The sequence below is a fragment of the Coturnix japonica genome, chromosome 28 (assembly GCF_001577835.2).
Source record: "Coturnix japonica isolate 7356 chromosome 28, Coturnix japonica 2.1, whole genome shotgun sequence".
Classification (NCBI taxonomy): Eukaryota; Metazoa; Chordata; class Aves; order Galliformes; family Phasianidae; genus Coturnix; species Coturnix japonica.
The window spans coordinates 2,621,703-2,641,773 of NC_029543.1; the positions used below are offsets into that span (position 1 = coordinate 2,621,703).

A 20,071-nucleotide genomic window follows, 5' to 3' on the forward strand; every position below is an offset into this window, starting at 1 on the left:
TCGTTAGCCACCCCTGAACATGGAGCAGCTGTTTGCAAGGGCTGGCTCAGCTGTTGGCTGAGGCCCTGCTGTGTTGCTGGCTGGCAGGGAGATGCTTCCTGCTGGTTTTTTGCTAATGCCCTTGGATATTTCCCTGGCTGGTTCTAGTGCTGCATGCAGGGAGGTCTTGGCAAGTTTATGGACATAAGAGCAAGCCGTGCTCTTCAAAGAGACAGCTCTAGAGAGAAATTTAGGGGCAGTTGGAAGGTGCCAGCCTTCAAGTGGTTGATTGGCCCAGTTCCCCTTCATGGTTCCTGGGCAGCTGGTGCTGGGATTGAGGACTGGCTGCTATGACAGGCCAGGGGGATGCAACTGAGGCAGCAAACGGGGCTCCACACAGCTGCTTTAGAGTTTATTTTGAAGAAATGCAATACCTGAATGCACGCACAAAGCAGCTGAGCCTGGACAAGAGCAGAAATGCAGCTGCCCTGAGGAGTGAGTGTCCCTAGGTGCAAGGCACTGAGGCCGTGCCACCTTCCAGGAGTGGCAGAAATCTGCTGCAGTTTGCAACTTCCTCCACGTGCTCCTTGCAAGAAGCATCTTCCTGCTGCCCATTTTGGGACCGCTGGGTCGGACCACGTTGGTCCCTGAGGAGAGCCCTATGTCGGCCCAGAGAAGCGCAGTGAAGTGTTGAGCTGCTGTGTCACTCCAGCCCCTTGTTCTGAAATAGCTTGAGGATGTGATTTTCAATAACCTGTTGGACTAATGAAGGGGGGAGAAAGAAGAGAAATGAAACCCAGGGAAGCCAGGGCTGTTAGAAGGCAGAATCTCTGTGGGCAGGTTCTCATATCTATCTGGTTTCTGATTTCTAGCAGGAAGGTGGAAAGCACTGATCTCCCCTGTCCCAGCCCTGCTGCCAGCACAGCACTGGTTTAGAGGGGGAATAAGGGAATAGGACCCATTTGGATTTCTCTGGCTCAGCTTCTCCACATGGCAGAGTCAGAAAGCTATACTGGAAGGTCAAAAAAAAGCCCCAGGCAGGGCTGGGAGCTGGGAATTGCCTGGAGGCTTTTCAGGGAGGGAAGATAGGGCTCCGTGCCAGGCATAGAGGGGACACTTGCCTTTCTTGTGTCCCAGAGCCACAGCCAGATCCATCGGGGTGTAGCCAGAATCTGCTTCTGTCGTCAGGTCAGCGCCACGAGCTGCAAGCAGGCAGTGGGAATCAGAGCATAGCGCTCCCATGATGTCCCCTCCAGAGCTGACACAGGGTGAGGAGACCCCAACAAAGTGCCCATTCTGACACCCCCAGGCTGCTCAGTCTCTCCCCCCAAGCACATCACGCTCTGTCCCCAAGGTGGTTACCGACGGAGCAGCCATTTCAAGGCCAAGGACTCAGTGCAGATCTTCCCCATTACCTAGTAGGGCCTCGACACACTTGACGTGATTGCCACGCACGGCGTAGAGCAGAGGAGTACCACCATTCTGCAGGGAAAGGGAAGGAGTTGTATCATTGCTGGCCTCGCATGGGGCTGTGCTCACACAGGTCCTGGAGCAGTCAGGTCCTGCCCTTTTTGCCCCCTTTCCCAGCTCCAGGTTGGGTGTTTTCTTGCAGGTTTTCTACTCAGGTTTTATTCTCTGTATGCCATAAAATAATTTCAAAGGCAGCCTTAATTTCTGAGTGCAGTTTCCTAGAGGCTCATAACATCACCAGTGTGAGCAACTGAGGGAACCATTTAAAACCATTATCCAGGTTAATTTCTCAAAACAACTGCACGAGCAAATAAATGAGCATTGTGAGCCTGGGAAGCAGCAAGGAGGAACATGTGGCTGCTAACAGCACAGAACAATGTGAACTCACTGTTCCCTTTTCAAATAAGCTTCACCAAGCCCTGTCTGGGCTGTGGTTTGCACTGCTGTGGTTCCCACAGCAGTCTGGACTCAGCAGCACTCACCCAGTCATAGATGTTGATGTCCACGTTCCTCTCCAGCAGCATGATGACGATGTCAGTGTAGCCACCCATGCTGGCCAGGGACAAGGCACTCTCCCTCTCCCTTGCCAGCATGTGGGGGTCAGCACCCTGGGGACAGCAAAGACGTCAGTCCCAGTGTGTGAAGGCTCCTGCTTAGTACTGGGGTGCTTGGCAGAGCCTTGTTGGGTACCCCGGCATGGCTGGTGGTGGTCCCACATCCCATGGCCTCGTGGAGAAAAGACTGCTCCCATGGTTCCAGTGACCTCTCCTTAGCAAAGTCCTTACCAGGTGTATTTTAATCACTAAATATCTCAGGTGAGGAATTAAAAGCTCTTCTCCAGTGTCATAAAACTAAGCCTGGTGGTTCCTGTTACTCAGCCTCTTTTCACATCACTAATACTGGTCCTGTCTAGAGGTACCAGGATGATACACACCCTCTCTTTTGTTACTGATTTACCTGGAAACCTACCCTGTGCTCCAAGCTCTGCTAGCCATGGATTTCACTATATCCTTTAGCAGTGTACCACCTCATTAATTTTGGGTTCTGTTTGTCTCTCTGGTAATGAACTGCAGTTTTGCTGCTAACAGAACCAACATCTGGTCGGTGTTTATTTGGCACAAGCACTTTTGGACACGTGGATATGGGACTGAGCTTTAAGCAGCACCCTGATTCAAGGCACAGGAGGATCTGGTTCCTGTTCACCTCCACACAGCCCAGGGCTGCATGCCTGGCTCTTGAGGACAATGCAGCAGTGAGTTCATTAACTGCAATGATACCTCCGTGAGCACATTTACTGTCAGGTTACAGGGCCCAAGTGACAAGCCTGATCTCAAATTACCAATAAGCAGATATTTAATTACAAACAGTTATTGCTAGCTGTGAGATAAGGCTCTCTGTGCTCCTGATTCAGCCCAATGAGAAGCATCCAGCATTGTCTGGCCCATTACCCCTGAAAATGTGTCCTGTCTGATGCCATGGGAAGGGCTGGCTGAGGCAGCATCACAGCATTGCAGGACATTTTGGCAGCCACAGGGGTTGGGACTGAGAAGTCTCTTGATAATGAGGTGCTATGTAAGTGTGGCCTTACCCATTCCAGCAGGTGTCGGACTGTTTCGATCTCTCCAAAGGCTGCAGCCCAGATCAGTGGTGTGAAGCCTCTCTCATCAGGTTTGTTTACCAAGTTCTCACCTGTATAACAACAGATGAGATAAATAGGATGCTTAAAACCTTCTCTGCTTCTTGTCCCCTAAGTAAACCCAGCAAAGGCTGTAAAACTAAGCCAAGAGTTTATCAAAAGGTGCTCTATGACCCGGCAGGACTCTGCATGATCTGAGGTGTGAACCCAAAGGAAGATTCATACCTTTCTGAAGATGCTTCTTCAGCTGGCTAAGCTCACCTTGGGCAGCTAGCTGGTGGATGGACAGCGCTGGAGGAGAGAGAAATTAGCCAGTCAGAACAGTGCTTCCAGCTCAGCATCCACCATCTGCAGGGGAGTCCCTGCAAGTGCCAACTGAACAGCCCCACCTGAGCTTCCCGAGCCCCAGTGGGTAATTAACACCCTCCTGCTGGTCAGGGGTGGATGCTTTACACAATATGGCAGCAGATGGAGGGAGGTCCCAGTTCCACTGCTCCCTCCATACCCCACGTGCATCTGAAGTCTGAGGTGCACGGCTCAGTCTGCCCAGCTCTACTTACTGTCCAGGGTGGCTGGGAGGGCTGAGATCTCATTGCCTCGCTGCCTGTTTGTCAGTGTGTTTGAGTGCTTCAGGGGGAAACCTGTTCCAGAGAGGGGAAAGAGTCAGGGCACATCTCTGTGCACAGAGAGGAATGAGACCAACTCGAGGCCAAAAGCCTCATAAAAGCTCATGTAAACCTTATGTGACTTATGTGAAGCTATTCCTTCCTGCCCCTGCAAAAAAGGAATTATTGCCTTGCAGGTGAAAAGCCTGGAGACCGCGATTTGACCAGTGTGGGGGGAACAACTGCTGAGCAGAGAAGATAAAGCAGCCTGAACAGCTGCCCAAGGAGTAGTGCAGTCCATCTGGGGCACCGCATGAGACAGGGATCTTGCATTAATGGCATAATTGCACACGATATATTGCAGAGGACAGCCTGGGGATGCACTCGGGTTCATCCTCATATCTCCTACAGAGGAAGAGCTTCACTTGGAAAGCCCGATGTATTTTCAACAAGCAATCTATAGTATAATTAGAAAAGAATATGGAAAGAGTTTACAATCTCAAGTTCCACTGCATGGAGCTACAGCGACCTCTCACTGCTGCTATGAGTCATCAGCAAGGCCTGGATCTTGCTGCCTTATGAAAGGAACCAACGGCAGTAAAAGACTTCTTTTTTCCCAGCTGTCTTTGTAGGATGAGAAATCCTTTTGTCGGCATATGATTTCTCCCACTCCTGTCTCTTACTGGGGCTGCACCCAAGGATCTGCAAGCACCAGGCTCTGTGATACTCACTGTCAAGGGTTGAGAGCTCAGGAGTCTTTTGCCTGTCCGTCGAGGCAGCTGAAGGCTTCAGGAGAGAGTCTGTTCCACCTGCAGAAGGAGGGTGGCCATTAGGAACCTTGATGCCACTTGCTAAAGAGCAGGCTGGGCTCCAGCTATGGCACACAGGCACCCCTACCCCATTAGGGGGTTATAGGATGGCTAATCTTGCTAGGCTCCTTCCCTGTATGAAATTCCCTGGAGGGTTGCTTCAAGTTTTGAAGCCAAGCTCCCCTCACACTGACACTGTGCTACAAAGAGCCCTGTTTAATAATGAGGATTCCAAGCTTCAGCCAGCACTAGTGCATGCCCTGTCTCAGCTCTGACACCCCCTCACCCCAGCAGTCACCTTCCATGCAGCTGGAGCACTGCATGCCCCTGTCCATCTGCAGTAGCCCTGGAGGGACACCACCATCTCCGTTGTCCCTGGTCCCAGCTGGCTCCTCCATGGCTGCCGCTCCCTCAGCTCCATTCTCTTCTTCTAGAAGCTCCTGGTTGTCTCCATCATTCACCGGTGCCTCTTCTTCACCTTCCATGGGGGAAACTGCCACACAGCAGCACATTGAGAACAGAAAAGAAGGAACAGCAAAGGGACTGTACGTCCCCAGAGATGGGGATGGGAGGGGATGAGGGGGGATGAGGGGGGATGGAAGGGGATGGGAGGGGGTGGAAGGGGATGGGAGGGGGTGGAAGGGGATGGAAAGGGGTGGAAGGGGATGGGAGGGGACACCCCCAAGGCCTCCCCCAGCCTGGAGACGGGAGAATAGGGCTCTGCTATGGGGCTGGAGCGGGGGATAAGCGGCCTATGGGGATGGCAGGCCTTAAAGGAGCCCGGTGATAACGGGGTGTAGGGTGGGGATGGGGGGGGGGGGGGGGGAAGGCGCGGCCTGTACGCACCCGAGGCCTACACGTGCAGAGCGGGGAACAACGGGAAGGAGCAGACCGCGGGGCTTTACCTGTTAGCACCGCACTCCGAGGCAGCCCCGAAGCCCGGCCCGGCTGCTGGGTGGGCCGGGGGTGGTGGGGGGGGGGGGACCCCTTGTTATCGGGGCGGGGGAGTGGGGCGGAACGCGTGGAACGGGGGGCGGTGTTCCCGGTCGGGGCGGAACTGGTAAGGGAATCACCGGAAGCGGAAGTGGGAGCTGTGAGGGGAGAGGGATGGAGGAGCCCGAGATGCAGCTGAAGGTGAAGAAAGGTCGGAACGGGGCCGGGATGGGGGGTGGGGGGGGTTGGATGGTGTTATGTCGCTCTATCGCGATAGGGCTGCCCACGACAGGGCCTTGTGGTGGCAGCACATGTCGCGATAGAGCCCTGCAAGTCGTGACGGGGCGGTTTGACACGGGGCAGGCCGCGATGGGGCGGGGGGTTATATCGCGACATATCGCGACATATCGCGGCGGGTATCGGCCCCGTTTCGTTGCAATTCAACCCCCAGATGAAACGAGAAGCGATATCTGAGCTCTTATCGGTGTAAATTGCTGGGAGCTGTAAGTGTTAACCCAGGAAGTGGCCATTGGGAAGGGGGATCCTGTTAGAAAGCAGCAGGAAAAGCTCCTTCTAGGCTGGTTTTTATTGTATTTAGGACATCTCTTGGGGCTGGTTTATGGGGGAAGAGGCAGAAGGATCCCAAAGCAGGTGGTTCATTGGCGTTCTGATGCTCCCTCCCATCTCTAGGCCAGCTCAAGTTGCTCAAAAAAGGCACAAGCAGCTCCTAAATCCAGGCCAAACCCAGCTGGTGTGTGGCTGCTGGGCCAGCAGCATCCGAGGTTGGTGTCTCCACCTGGTGCTGAGCTCAGTGTGTGTGCAGTGATAGAGTACAAAGTGAACCACCCGTGTAATGGTGCTTTGCTGTGTCCTGATTAACATGATGTGGTTAATAGCTGGAATATTTGAGGTTTTACTCTGGCACGTTGTTGCTTTTGAAACGCAGAGCCTTTAGTCAGAAAGCTGTTGTGCTGTGGGAGGTACAGTGGACTCCCTGAACCCATCTTCCAGAGACACAGTGAGAGATGGCACCCAAAGGAGCCCTTCCAGCCCTGCCTTCCTCTCATTGCTCCCCACCTCCTGTGACTCTGTTGTTTCCCTTCCTGCAGTTACAGACAAATTCACAGAGAGCATGTATGTGCTGGCCAACGAGCCCTCTGTGGCCCTGTACCGGCTCCAGGAGCACGTCCGGAGATCACTTCCAGAGCTCGCTCAGCACAAGGTGAGTTGAGCTCACCAACCCTGAGACAGTCAGACTGGAGCTGTTATCCTGTGCTGCCACATTGTTCCTATCTCATATCAAATCAGCCATTGGGGCACAGTGTGTGGGAGCTGCTAAGGGACCCCGGTTGGCCCAAGCTGGAGGGGATGAGGGGGATTTGTATATTCACCCATAGATCTGGGGTAAAACTTGCATGGCCAACCACATCCCTGAGCTCCCAGTGCTGGAGACAAAGAAAAACGACTCTTGTGCAGGGAAGGGGGGGGGAGGAGGAGGCAGACGTTAAATCTTATTACCCCTGACTCCACTGCAAGATTTTTATTTCCTACATAAAATAAGGAGGAGGGTAAGAGGAGTGAAGGGGGAGTGGGAAGAAACAAGTGAGAGGAGCCCACACAAGGAAAGGCAGGATAATGAATCGCATCTCACAGCTGTGTTCCTACTTTCCTCCAGAGCACGGAGCAGAGACACTTTAATGCCAGCCTTGTTGTCCTTCTCCCTCTTCTGCCAGTCATGATTCATTAGGAGTGATGTCTCATGAATAGATTACTGGTTCATGTCTATGCTAATGCACTGTCAGGCCTCATTTTTCACCTTTGCTTTACAGCCCTAGTTTCCAAATTAACCTGGATTGTGACACTTTATTATTCAATTATTTATTAACATTTTATATACGTGTCTGTATGCAAGGGTAGGTATACAGAGACGTATATGTATGTATAGCACATGCTGATGTGGTTGCATCACTGGGATGCAGGAGACAGGTTTATAAAATTATTCCTGAGCTGTCACTTGCTTTCATTTAATCAAGATAGCCCCGGTTTCAGGGAATGTGTCTGGAACAAAAGGAAATTGAACAAATTGTATGACAAGTCATGCAGAGGGAAGAGATCAGTTTCCATCACCGTGTGGTTTATAACAGGGAGGAGGGCAGCACAGAAGCACAAATGGAAGCAGCAGCCGAGTGAGTGAACTGGACACCACGCTCATTGTTAGACAGTGGGGTTTGTACTGAACAAGGTCTCTGAAGACCTTTGCTGCTTTCATTTTCCTTTCTAGGCATTCTCAGCTCAATTTCAGCTGTTTGCATCCATCCCAGAGAATTCTTTTATTTAGTCAGAATTGCTTCTGTTTTCCACAAGAAAGATTTTGCAGTCCTGTGGATGCCAGCAGCAAATATGAGGACACTGTGTGTGTCCCCTTGTGACTGCAGCCATCACAACCATCAGATGCTTTGATCTGCATCTGGGACAGCCGTGTCCTGCTTACACAAGGAGGAGCTCTGTGTGCTCCCTACAGTAGTGGTACACATCAGGTCAAGGTTGAATGGAGTGCTCGTTGTCCTCTTCCTTAGGTCTGCCCCAGCACCACCCAACCACCCTTTTCCCCCCTCTAATGTTAGGAGTGTCCTCCTAATACTGGCTCAAAGATGATGCAGTTTATATCCATTTCTTTTTGCCCACCACATGAGCGCTTTCAGCTTTTAACTGCTTTCCTGGTTCCTTTGTGTTTCACACTGATGTGTGAAGGGCTGGGGGAAAATGGAAAGCAAATTATTTCTTGCAGCTGGAACAACAGTGGATGTAGCTGCTGGTGGTGTCTCCTCCAGCCTCATCAGCCCCCACATTCATTCTTCCAAGGCTGCAGTGCCATGTTTGGGAGCGTGCTCTCCTCCCTGCAGGTAACTTACATCCTGACCATGCTGCCAGGCTGCTGACACTGGAATTGTGGTCAGGTTCTTTCTCTTGTCCTTGATCCCACTCTCATTTTCATTGCTGTCTGCAGCAAACCAGGCAGCCAAACCCCCAGGAGAGAGAGATGTGCTCAGTGCCCTGATGGGGCCATTGGCATTGTGGAGCCTTGATTAGGTGGGGATGGATACTTTGGGTTGCTCTGCTGAAGCCCATCGGCTTTGCTATAAGACACTGGAACAGGAGAGTGTCAGCAGGGCTGTACACCGTGAAAGCACTGTCAGGTTTTATCTAAATCAGAGCAAAGGCACTGAATTAAGGTGAGTTTAATTCCTCAGAATGGAAAAGAAGAAAAAGGAGTGTTCTGCCTGGATCCATTCTCTTGTAATTTAGTCCCAAGGTGCAAATAATGTATAAAGGAAACAGGATTTATTGGTGGTTTCCAGCTTTCCATTCAGCCTTGCAGCAGCTCTGTCTGTGGTTGGCAGAGTTCTGAAATGCAGCTTTTACAATTCCTGAGGAGATTAAACCTAGGAAAAATTAAGAGGGAGGGATCTGGGAGGGGGTGGGGAAGTATGCAATAAGGTCACCTCCATGTCCTTACAACAAGAAACTTCCTTTGATTTAATTAAAAATAATCTTAATACCTTCCTCACCATCTCAGACTCTCCAGGCAGATTTAGCCCCTTGCTGATAAGATGGAGCACAATGCAGGGCCCTCGCTGCTTCCACGTGTCAGAGCTGTGCTGTGCTGCTAAGGCCTGCTCTGCACAAAGCTGCCTTTCTGGATTTCCCCTGATCTTTTGAGGACTTACATCTCCTCGTTAATTTACTGCTAAGCAACAGTAGTATATCGTTAGTATATTAATAGCTGGCTTTAGTTCTTAAACTGCATCCAAAGGCACCTCCTGGGACTTTGAAGGAAGGACGTTAAGAAAAGTTGAAGGAGAGCTTTAGGGAAAGGCTTTTGGTGCTAATTAATGGCACTACTTCCCAGGAAGTAGTGGGAATGTTGAGAATGGACATCACTGGCACTGATACCAGGAAATTATTAAAGTCTGTTTGTGCTCAGGGCCACAGGCAAGTGGCTGTTGTAGCAGACTGCAATGTTTCCACCTTTTCAAAGGACATTTGCAGTCACCATCATCTCTGGCTTCCCAGTTTTACTGCTGTGCCTTCATCCTGCACTGGGCTTTGCAAGCTGACAGTCAGTACTTGAAATTGACATTGTCCCAAGGCTGTGCTGCTGCTGGAGGAAGTGGTGCTGCTGGTTTGCTAGGTGGGATCACCTGCCCTTCATGGGACAGAGCCATATTTCACCAGGGCAGTGAGAGTGCTGTGCTGCTCTGGTGGCTGAGCCAGTACGATGCTGGGCTCTAAATGGTTGTTAAAGATCATCTGGCACCTCTTGGAGAGAACAGGCTGCAGAGCTGCAGGACATAGCTGTGTCTTTCAGCTGTCCCTGCTCTCAAAGCCTGTTTTCAGCAACAGATTATGGTTGTGTAAAACGTGATTGGACTCTGGGATGAGTGTGATCTCTGCAGGGCAGCTTGTGGGGTTGTGAGTCGGGTCGGAGGACCCTCTCCTGCAGAGAACTGCCTGCAGTGTTGCATGTAGAGGCTTGTTTCTTTTGTAGTTTAAAGCTCTGTGGTCAAGCGTCCCGATGTAGGACAGGCTTTGAACAGGAGAAGTGATTTTGGATGAACTCCAAGCTCCTAGCCGACCTCCTTCAGTCACAAAAAGAGGCCCTTGCATTTTCTTTGGCTTGTAACTAGACCCAACAGAATAGACTTGAGAATTAGCTCCCATGAGAACATATTTTAACAAGTGCCCAAACTACTTAAGCACTTTTGAAATAGTTATCTATTGAGCAACGCCTCTGAATTCAGCTGTGCTTTCATTGTGATTTGTATATGCATTTGCTTTTCCTTTTCCTTGGAGAGCTATAGCACGCAATTGCATCCTGTGCCAGAACTGCCTGCATGTAGTTGAGCTTGCGTGAAGTTTACAGGGCTCCTTCCGAGCTCCTGAAAGGAAGGGCATAATGCTGAGTGCCCCTTGGGATCAGGCAGAGTTTCAGTTCTAATGCAAGTGCATGGCACCTGGAGCCAAGCATCAGCCAGGCTGTCAAACAGTAGGCAGAATCCAAACGCAGCTTCTAGTGAAGAGCAGCCAGAGCCCTTGTTTGGGCAGGGCTGGCAGAGTGCATCCCTGTGTGAGCTGCATCACTGAGTGCACACTTAATGTTGCCTTCTTGTTTCTTTCAGTCCGACATGCAGACCTGGGAGGAGCAGAGCCAAGGAGCCATCTACACTGTGGAGTATGCCTGCAGGTACTGCAGACTCACCCAGGCAGGAGGGCTGCATCCACCAGCACAGGCTTTGAAGTAGAAATTAAATAGAGGTCCCTGGTTCTTCACTGATGGATTCCTGGTGTGAGCCAGGGAGAAAGCAGTCAGGTGGGGGTGTGAGGGTGCAGGGCAGAGCTCTCAAAACCTCAAGGGCTTCACTTTGCTGAGCACACCAGCTCTTCCCCACTTGAGCCTGCAGTGCAATCCTGCCCATCTCCCGCAGTAAATCCACTCACTAACCAGCATCTGAAGATGTGAAGCACTGTTAGTCTGAGATGCGCTAACCAGCCCTCCTCTCTCTTTCAGTGCCATAAAGAGCATGACCGACAGCAGCGTGTACTTCAAGAGCATTGACAGTCTGCTCAAGCATGCCATTGCCATGAAGGATCAGCTGAACGCCGCTCAGGGCCGCAGGTAGCAAAGCACTGTGACACTGCCCTGCTTATTCATCAATGACCCTTCTGGCTGACAGAGGCTTTGGTGATGTAATGTAGCCCAGAACAAATATGCCCAGCAGTTATTTCAGTAATGTCATGCCAGACATTTAAAACAAGCGTGATGCTTGCCTTCCAGTGATCTGCTGGCTTTGTTTACCATGAGAAACAAATAACCTTATTTACAGAAAGAGATAAGTGGAAAATAATTTGTTTCCTTATTTCAAAAGGGGTGTTTGGTTCTGTAATACACTAAAGCTTTGTGTTAAAGGCACTTGGAGTGCAATGATGCTACTGAGATGAAGTAGGTCAGAGGCTGCCCTTGGTGCTGTTCTCTGTCATGCATGTGGCTCTTTCCCTGAGGAAAGTCCCATAGAGATTAGTGGTGCTGACAGATACAGCACAAAGATTATGTGTTCTTGTATTTTGCAGTTGAAGTACAGCTACTAAAACATCTTCCAGCAGATCATCTGAGTCCGGTTTATTTGTCTCTCCTAAGAACTGTGTTGGTATTGGAGTCTGCCTGGTTAGGAGTGAGAAAACTCCCAGACACCCATACTCACCACAAACAGTTTTAAATGTCCATCCCTGATAAAACCACCACAGCAAACAAAGTGCCTCTGTCTCTGCAGAATGACTCTTCTTTAGATATTTCTGGTACAGACTCTGTATTTCCCCAGTTGCCCATGCAGCAAGGGGCATTTTTAGTTAGTTTGTTTGTTTGTTTTTGTGGTGGTGTGGCTGTTAAGACTGTCGTCCTAACACCCACGGGGGCTGGTGTGTGCTGCTACATAGTCTGCATGGAACACTGAAAGGTGCCCTTGTCTAAGCAGCTTTCCTGCTACAAGCAGTGAAGTTTAACAGGAGGGAACCCTCCAGTTCTTCATATTCTTGTGGCTGCTGATGGATGTGACTGTCTGTTTCTTTTTACAGCGCTGTTGCCCCACAAGCCAAAAATCCTCCAGGTAGTTCCTGATTTCAGACAAGACTGGCTGTCCTCTGCCTTCTCTGGCCCAGCTCCATGTTCTCCGACCACGTGGAGGAATAAGAAACCTGCTAAGTCCATGAAGCTGCACAGAGGCCTGCGCCTGCCTCGGTTCCCAGTAACAAGGTGCTGCACTGGGGCAGGAAAACCCTGCCACTGGGGTCAGGATTGCCTTTGGGGGGTGCTTTGGGGTGCAGTCATATCCCTTTCCACAGTGGGAAGGCAAACAGGGTTGTTCTGCATTTGTCCTTTCCAGTTCTTTTTGATGGTGGACTGCTAGGAGATGTTTTTCCTCTCTAATCTTTGGCCACAGAAATATCTCAAGAAAACTAGGTCTTGCTTTCAGTATTTTGTAGATGGTTGTGTCCAGACTGAATGTAGGCACACTTCAGCCTTGTTAAGGGGGTGTTCTGCAAGGAGAGCTTTTCATATGTGTGCCAAAGAGTCGCTGAGTTTGGTCTTAGTGAGAACAATAATAAAAAGGGAAAACAAGTTTGTTCTGTCTCAGACCTTCCCCTCTTGCTTGCTCAGGCTGGGGGGTCTTGGAGCCTGCTGGCTCTGTGTATTTCAAAGGGCATGGAGCAAAACAAAGACATGCAGAGTTGGAGCCTTTCAAGTGAGAAAGAAACTGTCCCATTCTTTGTGGGGAAAAAAAAAAAGGACTTTCTTCATTCTGTGTCGTGCAGTGTTAATCTCTCTTGGAACCAACAGTTCTGTTCTGCTGAAGAATTTACCAAGGATACAGGAATCAAAGCAGAGTTAGACTCGGTTTCCAAAGAAGTGCTCTGTATTGTGCTCAGGGTAACAGGTGTCTCTGAGGATAACAACATGGAAGGTGAGGAGGGATCTGGACCAGAGGCCTTCCTTCACTCCCTGAAATGCTTCACAGATTGCTGGATGATGAGGATGTGGGGAAGATCCAAGCGTGTGGCTGCAGTAACTGTGAGCTAAACCCACTCGTGTTTCACAGAAGCAGCAGTTGCACTTGTGCATTCTGTCCTGCAGACAGCAGAGAGCCACCAACACAACTGAGGGAATAGAGGAGGATGAAGGAAGGCAGTGGAAGGGGAGAAAGGCATGGCCAGCCAGAGAAACTAGCTGGGATTGCTGGGGAAGGAGGGTAGGTCTGCCCCTGGACAATGTCCTCTCACTCCTCACACACGTGCCACTTCCTTTGCTGCTGCTCAGTGCCCTGCAGAGATGGGACAGTCTTGCACGAGCCTTTGCCCTGCCACTGCTGTCCTTGTTTGCAGGGAGACAAATGCCAGCAGCACTGCAGGAGAGGCTGGGAGACCAGTCTTCTCAGCAAAGAAAACCTGTGGCTGTGGCTGCACAGGCCCACGCAGCATCCTCTGAGCAGGATGGAAAATCAGCCATCCTGATCTCACAAGGGATCATTGACACCTGGGCTCTGACATGACCTGTATTAAGCTCTAAACAGAGATGCAGATCTTGGATGTGATGCCTGCAGCTCTGCTGTCATGAGATGGACATTCTGCTCACACCAGGGTCGAGTCCTTGCCCGAGGCTCCAGATTTGCGTGCCAGCACGTTCCTCATCTCATGGGTGACACCGTTCCAGGGCTTGGCCTGTGCCTGCAGCAAGGCTGACTCTGCTGACAGCGTCCTGTGTGTGCGGGGCAGGTGGTAGCTCTCCTTCTCAGAGTGTGCCCCAGGGCTGCCCGAGGAGGTGAAATTGCTGCTGGCCGGGGAGCCCAGCTGGGATTTGCGCTCCAGGAATGGAGGGAAGGAGAACTCCCGGTGGATCTCAGGCCGGGCTCGGGGCACAGCAATGCTCTTGTTGTTCAGGTTGCTGCCAGGAGTTTCGCTGTGCTGGGCAGAGTCGTTCTCATACAGAGTGTGAGAGATCTCAGAGCGGCTGCGGCGTGACAGCTGGGAGGCTCGGATCAGGGCGTGCGTCACTGTCACCAACAGCACAATGATGCCAGAAGAGAGGATGCAGGCACTGGCAATGCCAGCCTCGAGTTCAAACAGCAGCAGCATGTAGATAGCAAGAGCTGGAAGGGAAGTGCAGCACACCGTAAGGAACCAGATGGATTCAAGCAATGCATCTGACCTGCAAAGTTCAGGCCAGAACTGCCCCGTGGGGGTTGCTCACCAAAAGCAGAAAGTTCATGCTACGGGTGATGCTATTTGCAAAGCAAACCTGATGCTTTGGTTGAAATGCAGCAGCTCATGAGCAATCAGCAACCAGAGAGAAGCCTGGGCTGGGTATAATCCCTGCCTTCCCCCCACAGCAGGGTGTATTCCTGGGCAATGAGCACTTACCTGTCAGGTAGGCTGAGACCCCACAGCAGAACAATCCAATGGCCGTATGGCGAACTGTCCGGCTGTCCAGGAGGAACCAATCTGCCCTGAAAAACAGGAGGAAAACATCTTGCTGAGATGGGGCTGCGTTGTCTCCTGGCCCCTGCTGAGGAACTGAAATGCTGCTTCTGCACAGAGATGTTCAGGGCCGAATCCCAAGTCCAAGGGGCTCTGCAGAACTGGGCTTTCCCTTGTGCAGCACAGCTCTGTGTGTGCTGTTCCCACTCTGGGGCAGGATTTGGAGATGTCTGATTCTGGCTGTGCTTTGGAAAGCAGAGAGGAGAGATTCAGGTGGCTCAGTGCTCTCTGCAGGTGATTTGTCCTGTTCAGCAAACCTTGTAAAGCAAGCAAGAAACAAAAGTGAGGCATCATGCCCATCTCCCCCTTAAAGAAAGAGTGAAAAGCAAAGTGTCGGTGCACTGAATTAAGCAAAGCCAGGTTGGCTTTGCAACCTCCGAAGTGGATTTCTTTGCTCAGCTCAGATTACAAGCCCTTTGTCTGGAGGGGGGGGGTTGCTACTTGAATCGTGCCTAACCCAGGTGAGAAGAACAGCTCCTTTCCAGCTCAGCCCTCCTTTCCAGGGCTGCACAGGTCGTTATGGGTTCTGCATCACCACCAGAAGCCGTGGGGCCCATTGGAAGGACGCAGGACAGCAGGCAGTAGCGTGACACAACTGTCCTGGCAGGGCCAGCCCTCACATTGCTCTCCACCCTATGGGATAAACGCAGCAGCCAAGGGACGCTGTGCCCTGTCCCTATTCCCCCCCGAGTGCCCCAGCATCACACCCTCCTCCTGGGCCTGCTGCAGCCAGTAGCCGTTAATAGAGCCTGAACCCGCTGCCCGGCGAGGAAGAGCAGCCGCTTTGTTTTCTTAATTACCTGAGTCGGGAGGGATTAGCGGGGAGGAGAAAGACTTTGTTTAGAGCTGGCTCGGACTATTGAACGCTGCGCTGAGAGGCGGAGCGGTAATTCAGTGTGACAGCCCCAACGTGGGAAAGGTCCCTGGGACGTGAGCGGGTCCCCTAATGAAACCAGCGCCCGGTGGGGCCACGGAGCAAACGGCATCACAGGGAGAGGGGCTGCATCCCGGCACCTCCTGCCCCAGGCTGCTCCTATTCCTCCCAGTCATGTGTATAACCCTCAGCTCACAGCTCAAACAAGGCACTACCTGACCGGCTCCCGACCTGCTCCTTGCAAGCTCCCTCCTGCCAAAGCAGCAAAGCCAAAAGCAGCCTCTGGTTGCATGGGGACACAGGAGGAGAGCACTGAAGCATCATACAAAGTCAAACTGTTTAGGAACAGCTTCCCTTGGTGGGGTGAGCGTGGCTCCAACCACAAGCAATGGAGCTGGTTGCTCATCTCACACTGTACCTATATGTGACCTCCATCACTGCTCAGTGCTCATCCTATCTCACACCTGAAGCTTCCAGAGCTGCTGTTGAACCTGCATCATTTCCTCCAGCTGAGTTCTGACTTTGCTCAGGTTCACCCAGGAGCAGAACCACCCACCAAAGCCAGGTTGGTCGTGGTGGAGGAAGCAGAGAGGAACTAATAGGTTTGGAAACAGTTCTGCAAAGTGTAAATGTGCTGGTAATGATTAAGTCAGCACATGTCTGCTGGTCACCAAACCTGGGCCTGCGGTCACCTGGGGGTCACCACTGTGGGACAAACCCAGTGCAGACAGCAATGAGGGCTGGGATCACCCAGGGATGCTCTTGGGTAACTCCATTGGGTGCCTTGGGGCAGCTGTGAGCTCATCAGTGCAGTCACTATTTGCAGCTACAGTGCAAGGGGCAAATTTACAGCCCCAGGTAACCCCACTTCATGGCAGGATGCAGCAGGGAGGAATTCGGGCTATGTCTGCTCAGCGTCCAACCAAACCCAGAGTGGTCCAACCCTCGCAGCTCCCCCCTGCTCAGCATCCCCAGGGAGCACCCAATATCGCAGGGGGGGGAAGGGGAGTGGCAAAACCCCTCCGAACTTCTCTGCGCCCCTGAAGGTCCAGAGCACCCCGGTGCCCCCCACACCTTCCAGTCCCCGGTGCTCCCCCCTTCCCCCCGCGGTGCCCCCCGCTCTCACCGCTCGGGCCCGAGCTGCCCTCGGTACAGTTCGGTGCTGAAGTAGCCGTGGAGGAGGCAGAGGAGGAGGCAGCTCACGTTGAGCACGAGGCAAAGCGCGGCCAGAACGGCCGAGACCGGCAGCAAAACGGCGGCCGCGGACTCCGGCAGCGCTCCTCGAACGGCACCGGGACCGCTCCCGGGAGCGGACCGACCCGCCGGTAGTTGGAAGATGAGGCTGGAAGCGAGCAGGGCCATGGCGGCGGACAGCGTGCCGAACAGCAGGAGCACCGTGAGGGTCCGCTGCGGGTAGGACGGCATGGCGGAGCCGGCACCGGGAACCGGGGGACGCTGGGCAGAGCCGGAGAAGCGGCGTGTACCTCCAGTTCGCCCCGGGACCGAGCGCTGAACCCCGGCAGCGCCGCTTCCCTCCGCGCACCGCTGCCCGGACGGGGCGGTCCTGCCCTCCTCAGCCCGTCCTCCCCCCGAGGCCGGGCTCCCCCGCCCCGGACAACACGGAGCGGCTCCTCCCGCGGGGCCGGAGGGTAGAGGAAAGGGGCAGGAACGGGGCGGGGGCTGTCGGTACCCACCGGTACCCCCCGGGCCCCTGTCGGCTCTCTATAGACCCGTTCCCACGCAGCTCCCTCCCGACTAAGAGCCGCCCCGCGTCGAGGAAGGGGACGTCGGCCCCGGATCGGTCCCTTTGGCTTCAGCTGTTAAGACTCAAGTTGGGAGTGAACACCCGAAACGTGTCCCTGTGAGGCTGAGGAAGGACCGGCAGCCGCCGGAACGTGGGGCCGGCCCAACTTTCCCGTGCCTTATAAATATCCTGGGAAGCAGAAGCGCTTCTTCCCCTGGGAATGGCTGGGAATTGCCCTCTGCAGAGCACTCCTTACGAGTTGGGGGGGGAGGGAGGAGGGAGTAGCACTGAACAACCCCTGCAGCCCCATTTGGAAACATTCACCCTGCAGATCCCCTTTTATTTTGGGAATACATTCAGGAACAGCGAGGGAACTGAGGCAGAGGATCCCCATTCAAACCTTCAGCCCCCAGAGGGGCCGTTTCCCACCTGTATGGGAAAATAGGGGATATCAGGGCTATGCCTTTCCATGCACGTCCCATGCATCCTGCCAGGGCCGGGATGAGGGCACAGGATGGGGTATGCCACCAACCTGGTGTCATCAGCATTTGGTCCCATGCCCAGCCCAGCTGTGGGATCAGGATGGACGACCTTTCTGTCAGAGCCGCCTGTCCCGCGTGGGTGGTTCCTGTTGGCACCCTCTGCTTTGGAGCCGCGTGGGACATGGGGCTATTTTGAACGCTGGCGTTGTTGGCCTTGGCAGGCACTGAGGGTTTGGCTCTCTGCTCATTTCCAGCCCCGCTTACATTTTTGGCTGTGGGGGATGGCAGTCCTCAGGCTCACATCCCTCTTATTTGGGTCAGGGTCCCCAAATCAAGGCCCAGTGTCAGTGCCCCTGTCCCCTCTGTGTGGCTGCGTCACTCGGGGCTCAGCTCAGGTCCCCCTAAACCCCTGGATTTGGGGGCAGGAAGAGCCTCAAGAGGGAGCTCAAAGCTTTTAAGCTTGCTGGGAGCAGCCAACCAGAGCCTGGACAACACCATGTGCACCCCCTGACCCCAGGGACAGTCCCGCACTCAAAGAGAGGGCTCAGCTGGAAGCAGCCCCAGGAGACCACAAGGTGAAGGAAGGGTCAGAGAGGTCCCATGCTCCAAGCAGACAAGAGGCCACCTCGTGTGTCCCTGCCTTATAGAGCCAGAGACAGCTGGGGACAGCTGGACACGTTAGTGCAGGATGCTACTCTCCTGATTCTCCTGCTCTCCCACCTCCTCTCCGTGATCAATTAAGATTACGAGCCGGGCTAATTAACAGTCTGCTAATTGCACTCTGAAGCCCTCTATAAATCGCGAGCTTTAAAAGCAGCTCTGAGAAAGATGCCTCGTCCTTTCTGCTTGCACGAACCCCCATAGAAAGTGTGATCCAGGGGGGTCCCTTCCATCCATCCTCACTGCTCAGGGACTGGAATATACAAGGATATATGGGGAAGATACAAGGACACATCCCCCCCATCCTGGGGAGCTCATTTCCATCCAGCTCCTTCCCACCTGCTGCCTGGGCACGTGAGTTCAGTGTTGCATCAGTTCCCTGCTGTAAACACGGTTGTTCCCAATGGGATGAGCAGCTCCAGGGCAGGCGGTTCCCTCCTCTTTGGGGTTGACCTGGGGGGGTTTGGATGTAAAGTCCCATCAGTGTCCCCCAAACCCAGGACCACCCATTGCATTATCACCATGCGATGCAGCAGCATCTCGCTTTGCCCTGCAAAGTGCATTTGGGTTCGTCCAACCTGTTTGGAGCTGCAGCACCCCCAGCCCTATAGCGGATCGCATGGTGATGATGGGAAGCCCTAACGCTGCACCTGTCCCACCTCAATAAGGACACGACCATCTCTAGGACGTCTGATTCACACTCCAAACCCCATAACCTTACCTTTATGGCAGTGCCCCCCATATAGGGCTGTATCCCCCCCCGACCCCAAACCCCGACCCCAAACCCCGACCCATCCTCGTGTCACAGAGCGCGCCCTTGGCCCCGCCCCTTTCCCACGAGTGGGCGGGGTTTGCAAACTAACCCCTCCTCAGCAGCCAATGGCGTAGCGAGCCCGGCGGTAATATGCAAATTTTCCCGCGCGGTGGGCGGGGATATGCAAATATTTCCGCGCGGTTGGAGCAGGCGGCGGGGAACGCGCGGATCCCGGGAGCGCAACGGGACCGGGACCGGGACCCGACGGCGGCTGGGCCGCACCGGGCCGGGCCGGTTCCGCTGCAGATCCAGGCCGTGCTGGGGGAGACGTACCAAGGAGAAGGAGCCGCTGTCCAGGTGCGTGTCCCGGGTGGAGAGGTGCAGTGCCGTGAGTTACCCCCGCACCGGGTGGGGAAACCGGGAGCTGCCGCTGAGCACCGGGATAAGCACCGAGATAAGCGAGGGGGTGAACGGGTAGAGCTGCCCCATCCCCGCGTCCTGCTGGGACCCCTCGGTGCCTCCAACCCCGCAGCGGCCGCCCCGTCGGTGCGCACAGACCGGGGGAGGGGGCGGCTCCGTCTGGCTCCGGGTTCGGTTCGGTTCGGTTCGGTGCGGCCGGGACGGCGCCCTGCGGGCTGCCCTGAGCACGGCCGAGCCCCGGCCCCCGCCCCGCCGTCTAGGGATGGCGGGCTATAAAAAGCCTGTGGTTTGCGCCGCGCTCCGGCCGGTTATTTTTACTCGTGTCTGCGAGCAAAGGAACGCCTGGGTTTAACCCAAAAGTGCAGCCTGGCGGCCAGCCGACCTGCCCGGCACCGTGGCTGCCTCCCCCAGGTCCTCAGGCCTTTGGGTTGTGGGGCTGAACCCGCTGTGATGTGGGGAAACTGAGGCACGGCACAGCCCGGCTCGGAACAGACACCCCGAGCTGGGCTTGGTCTCCCCATGGCTTTGCTGGGATCATGTGCTGGTCAGGCACTAAATTGGACCTTGGTAAACTGAGAGATGTCCCCCATCCACAGCTCTGTCTTGTCCACGTGTGGC

The 20,071-nt window shown here is 53.7% G+C and overlaps 4 protein-coding genes across 9 annotated transcripts in view; 2 read left to right on the forward strand and 2 right to left on the reverse strand.

Moving 5' to 3' along the window:
- Nucleotides 1–370: 370 nt before the first annotated feature.
- On the reverse strand, nucleotides 371–5,545 carry RFXANK (regulatory factor X associated ankyrin containing protein). 2 transcript variants are annotated; one of them, XM_015886671.1, is made up of 10 exons: nucleotides 5,405–5,545; nucleotides 4,798–4,992; nucleotides 4,422–4,499; nucleotides 3,646–3,726; nucleotides 3,311–3,376; nucleotides 3,038–3,138; nucleotides 1,932–2,057; nucleotides 1,395–1,461; nucleotides 1,101–1,181; nucleotides 371–741 (listed from the first exon to the last, which is right to left on the reverse strand). In XM_015886671.1, the coding sequence occupies exons 2-10, from the start codon at nucleotides 4,982–4,984 to the stop codon at nucleotides 683–685; spliced, it is 846 nt and encodes a 281-aa protein (XP_015742157.1). In that variant the 5' UTR covers nucleotides 4,985–4,992; nucleotides 5,405–5,545; the 3' UTR covers nucleotides 371–682. The 2 variants fall into 2 exon arrangements, with proteins under 2 accessions (XP_015742157.1, XP_015742156.1); XM_015886670.1 differs by having other exon boundaries at nucleotides 5,346–5,499.
- On the forward strand, nucleotides 5,533–12,621 carry BORCS8 (BLOC-1 related complex subunit 8). 3 transcript variants are annotated; one of them, XM_032440945.1, is made up of 6 exons: nucleotides 5,533–5,633; nucleotides 6,542–6,654; nucleotides 8,221–8,335; nucleotides 10,613–10,677; nucleotides 11,002–11,109; nucleotides 12,063–12,621. In XM_032440945.1, exons 1-6 carry the CDS (start codon nucleotides 5,607–5,609, stop codon nucleotides 12,103–12,105), a joined length of 471 nt encoding a protein of 156 aa, XP_032296836.1. In that variant the 5' UTR covers nucleotides 5,533–5,606; the 3' UTR covers nucleotides 12,106–12,621. The 3 variants fall into 3 exon arrangements, with proteins under 3 accessions (XP_032296836.1, XP_015742158.1, XP_015742159.1); XM_015886672.1 differs by lacking the exon at nucleotides 8,221–8,335 and having other exon boundaries at nucleotides 5,535–5,643; XM_015886673.1 differs by lacking the exon at nucleotides 8,221–8,335 and having other exon boundaries at nucleotides 5,549–5,633.
- Nucleotides 12,622–12,879: 258 nt separating this feature from the next.
- TMEM221 (transmembrane protein 221) lies at nucleotides 12,880–17,389 on the reverse strand. Its single transcript, XM_032440943.1, has 3 exons — nucleotides 16,520–17,389; nucleotides 14,403–14,488; nucleotides 12,880–14,131 (listed from the first exon to the last, which is right to left on the reverse strand). The coding sequence occupies exons 1-3, from the start codon at nucleotides 16,816–16,818 to the stop codon at nucleotides 13,614–13,616; spliced, it is 903 nt and encodes a 300-aa protein (XP_032296834.1). The 5' UTR covers nucleotides 16,819–17,389; the 3' UTR covers nucleotides 12,880–13,613.
- A 1,365-nt stretch (nucleotides 17,390–18,754) lies between these two features.
- Nucleotides 18,755–20,071, forward strand: part of MEF2B (myocyte enhancer factor 2B) — a 39,407-nt gene continuing 38,090 nt past the window's right edge. For all 3 annotated transcript variants that reach the window (XM_032440942.1, XM_015886664.2, XM_015886666.2), the window contains exon 1: nucleotides 18,755–19,390. The gene's annotated coding sequence lies outside the window, so the exon portion shown is untranslated. The remainder of the gene's footprint in view (nucleotides 19,391–20,071) is intronic.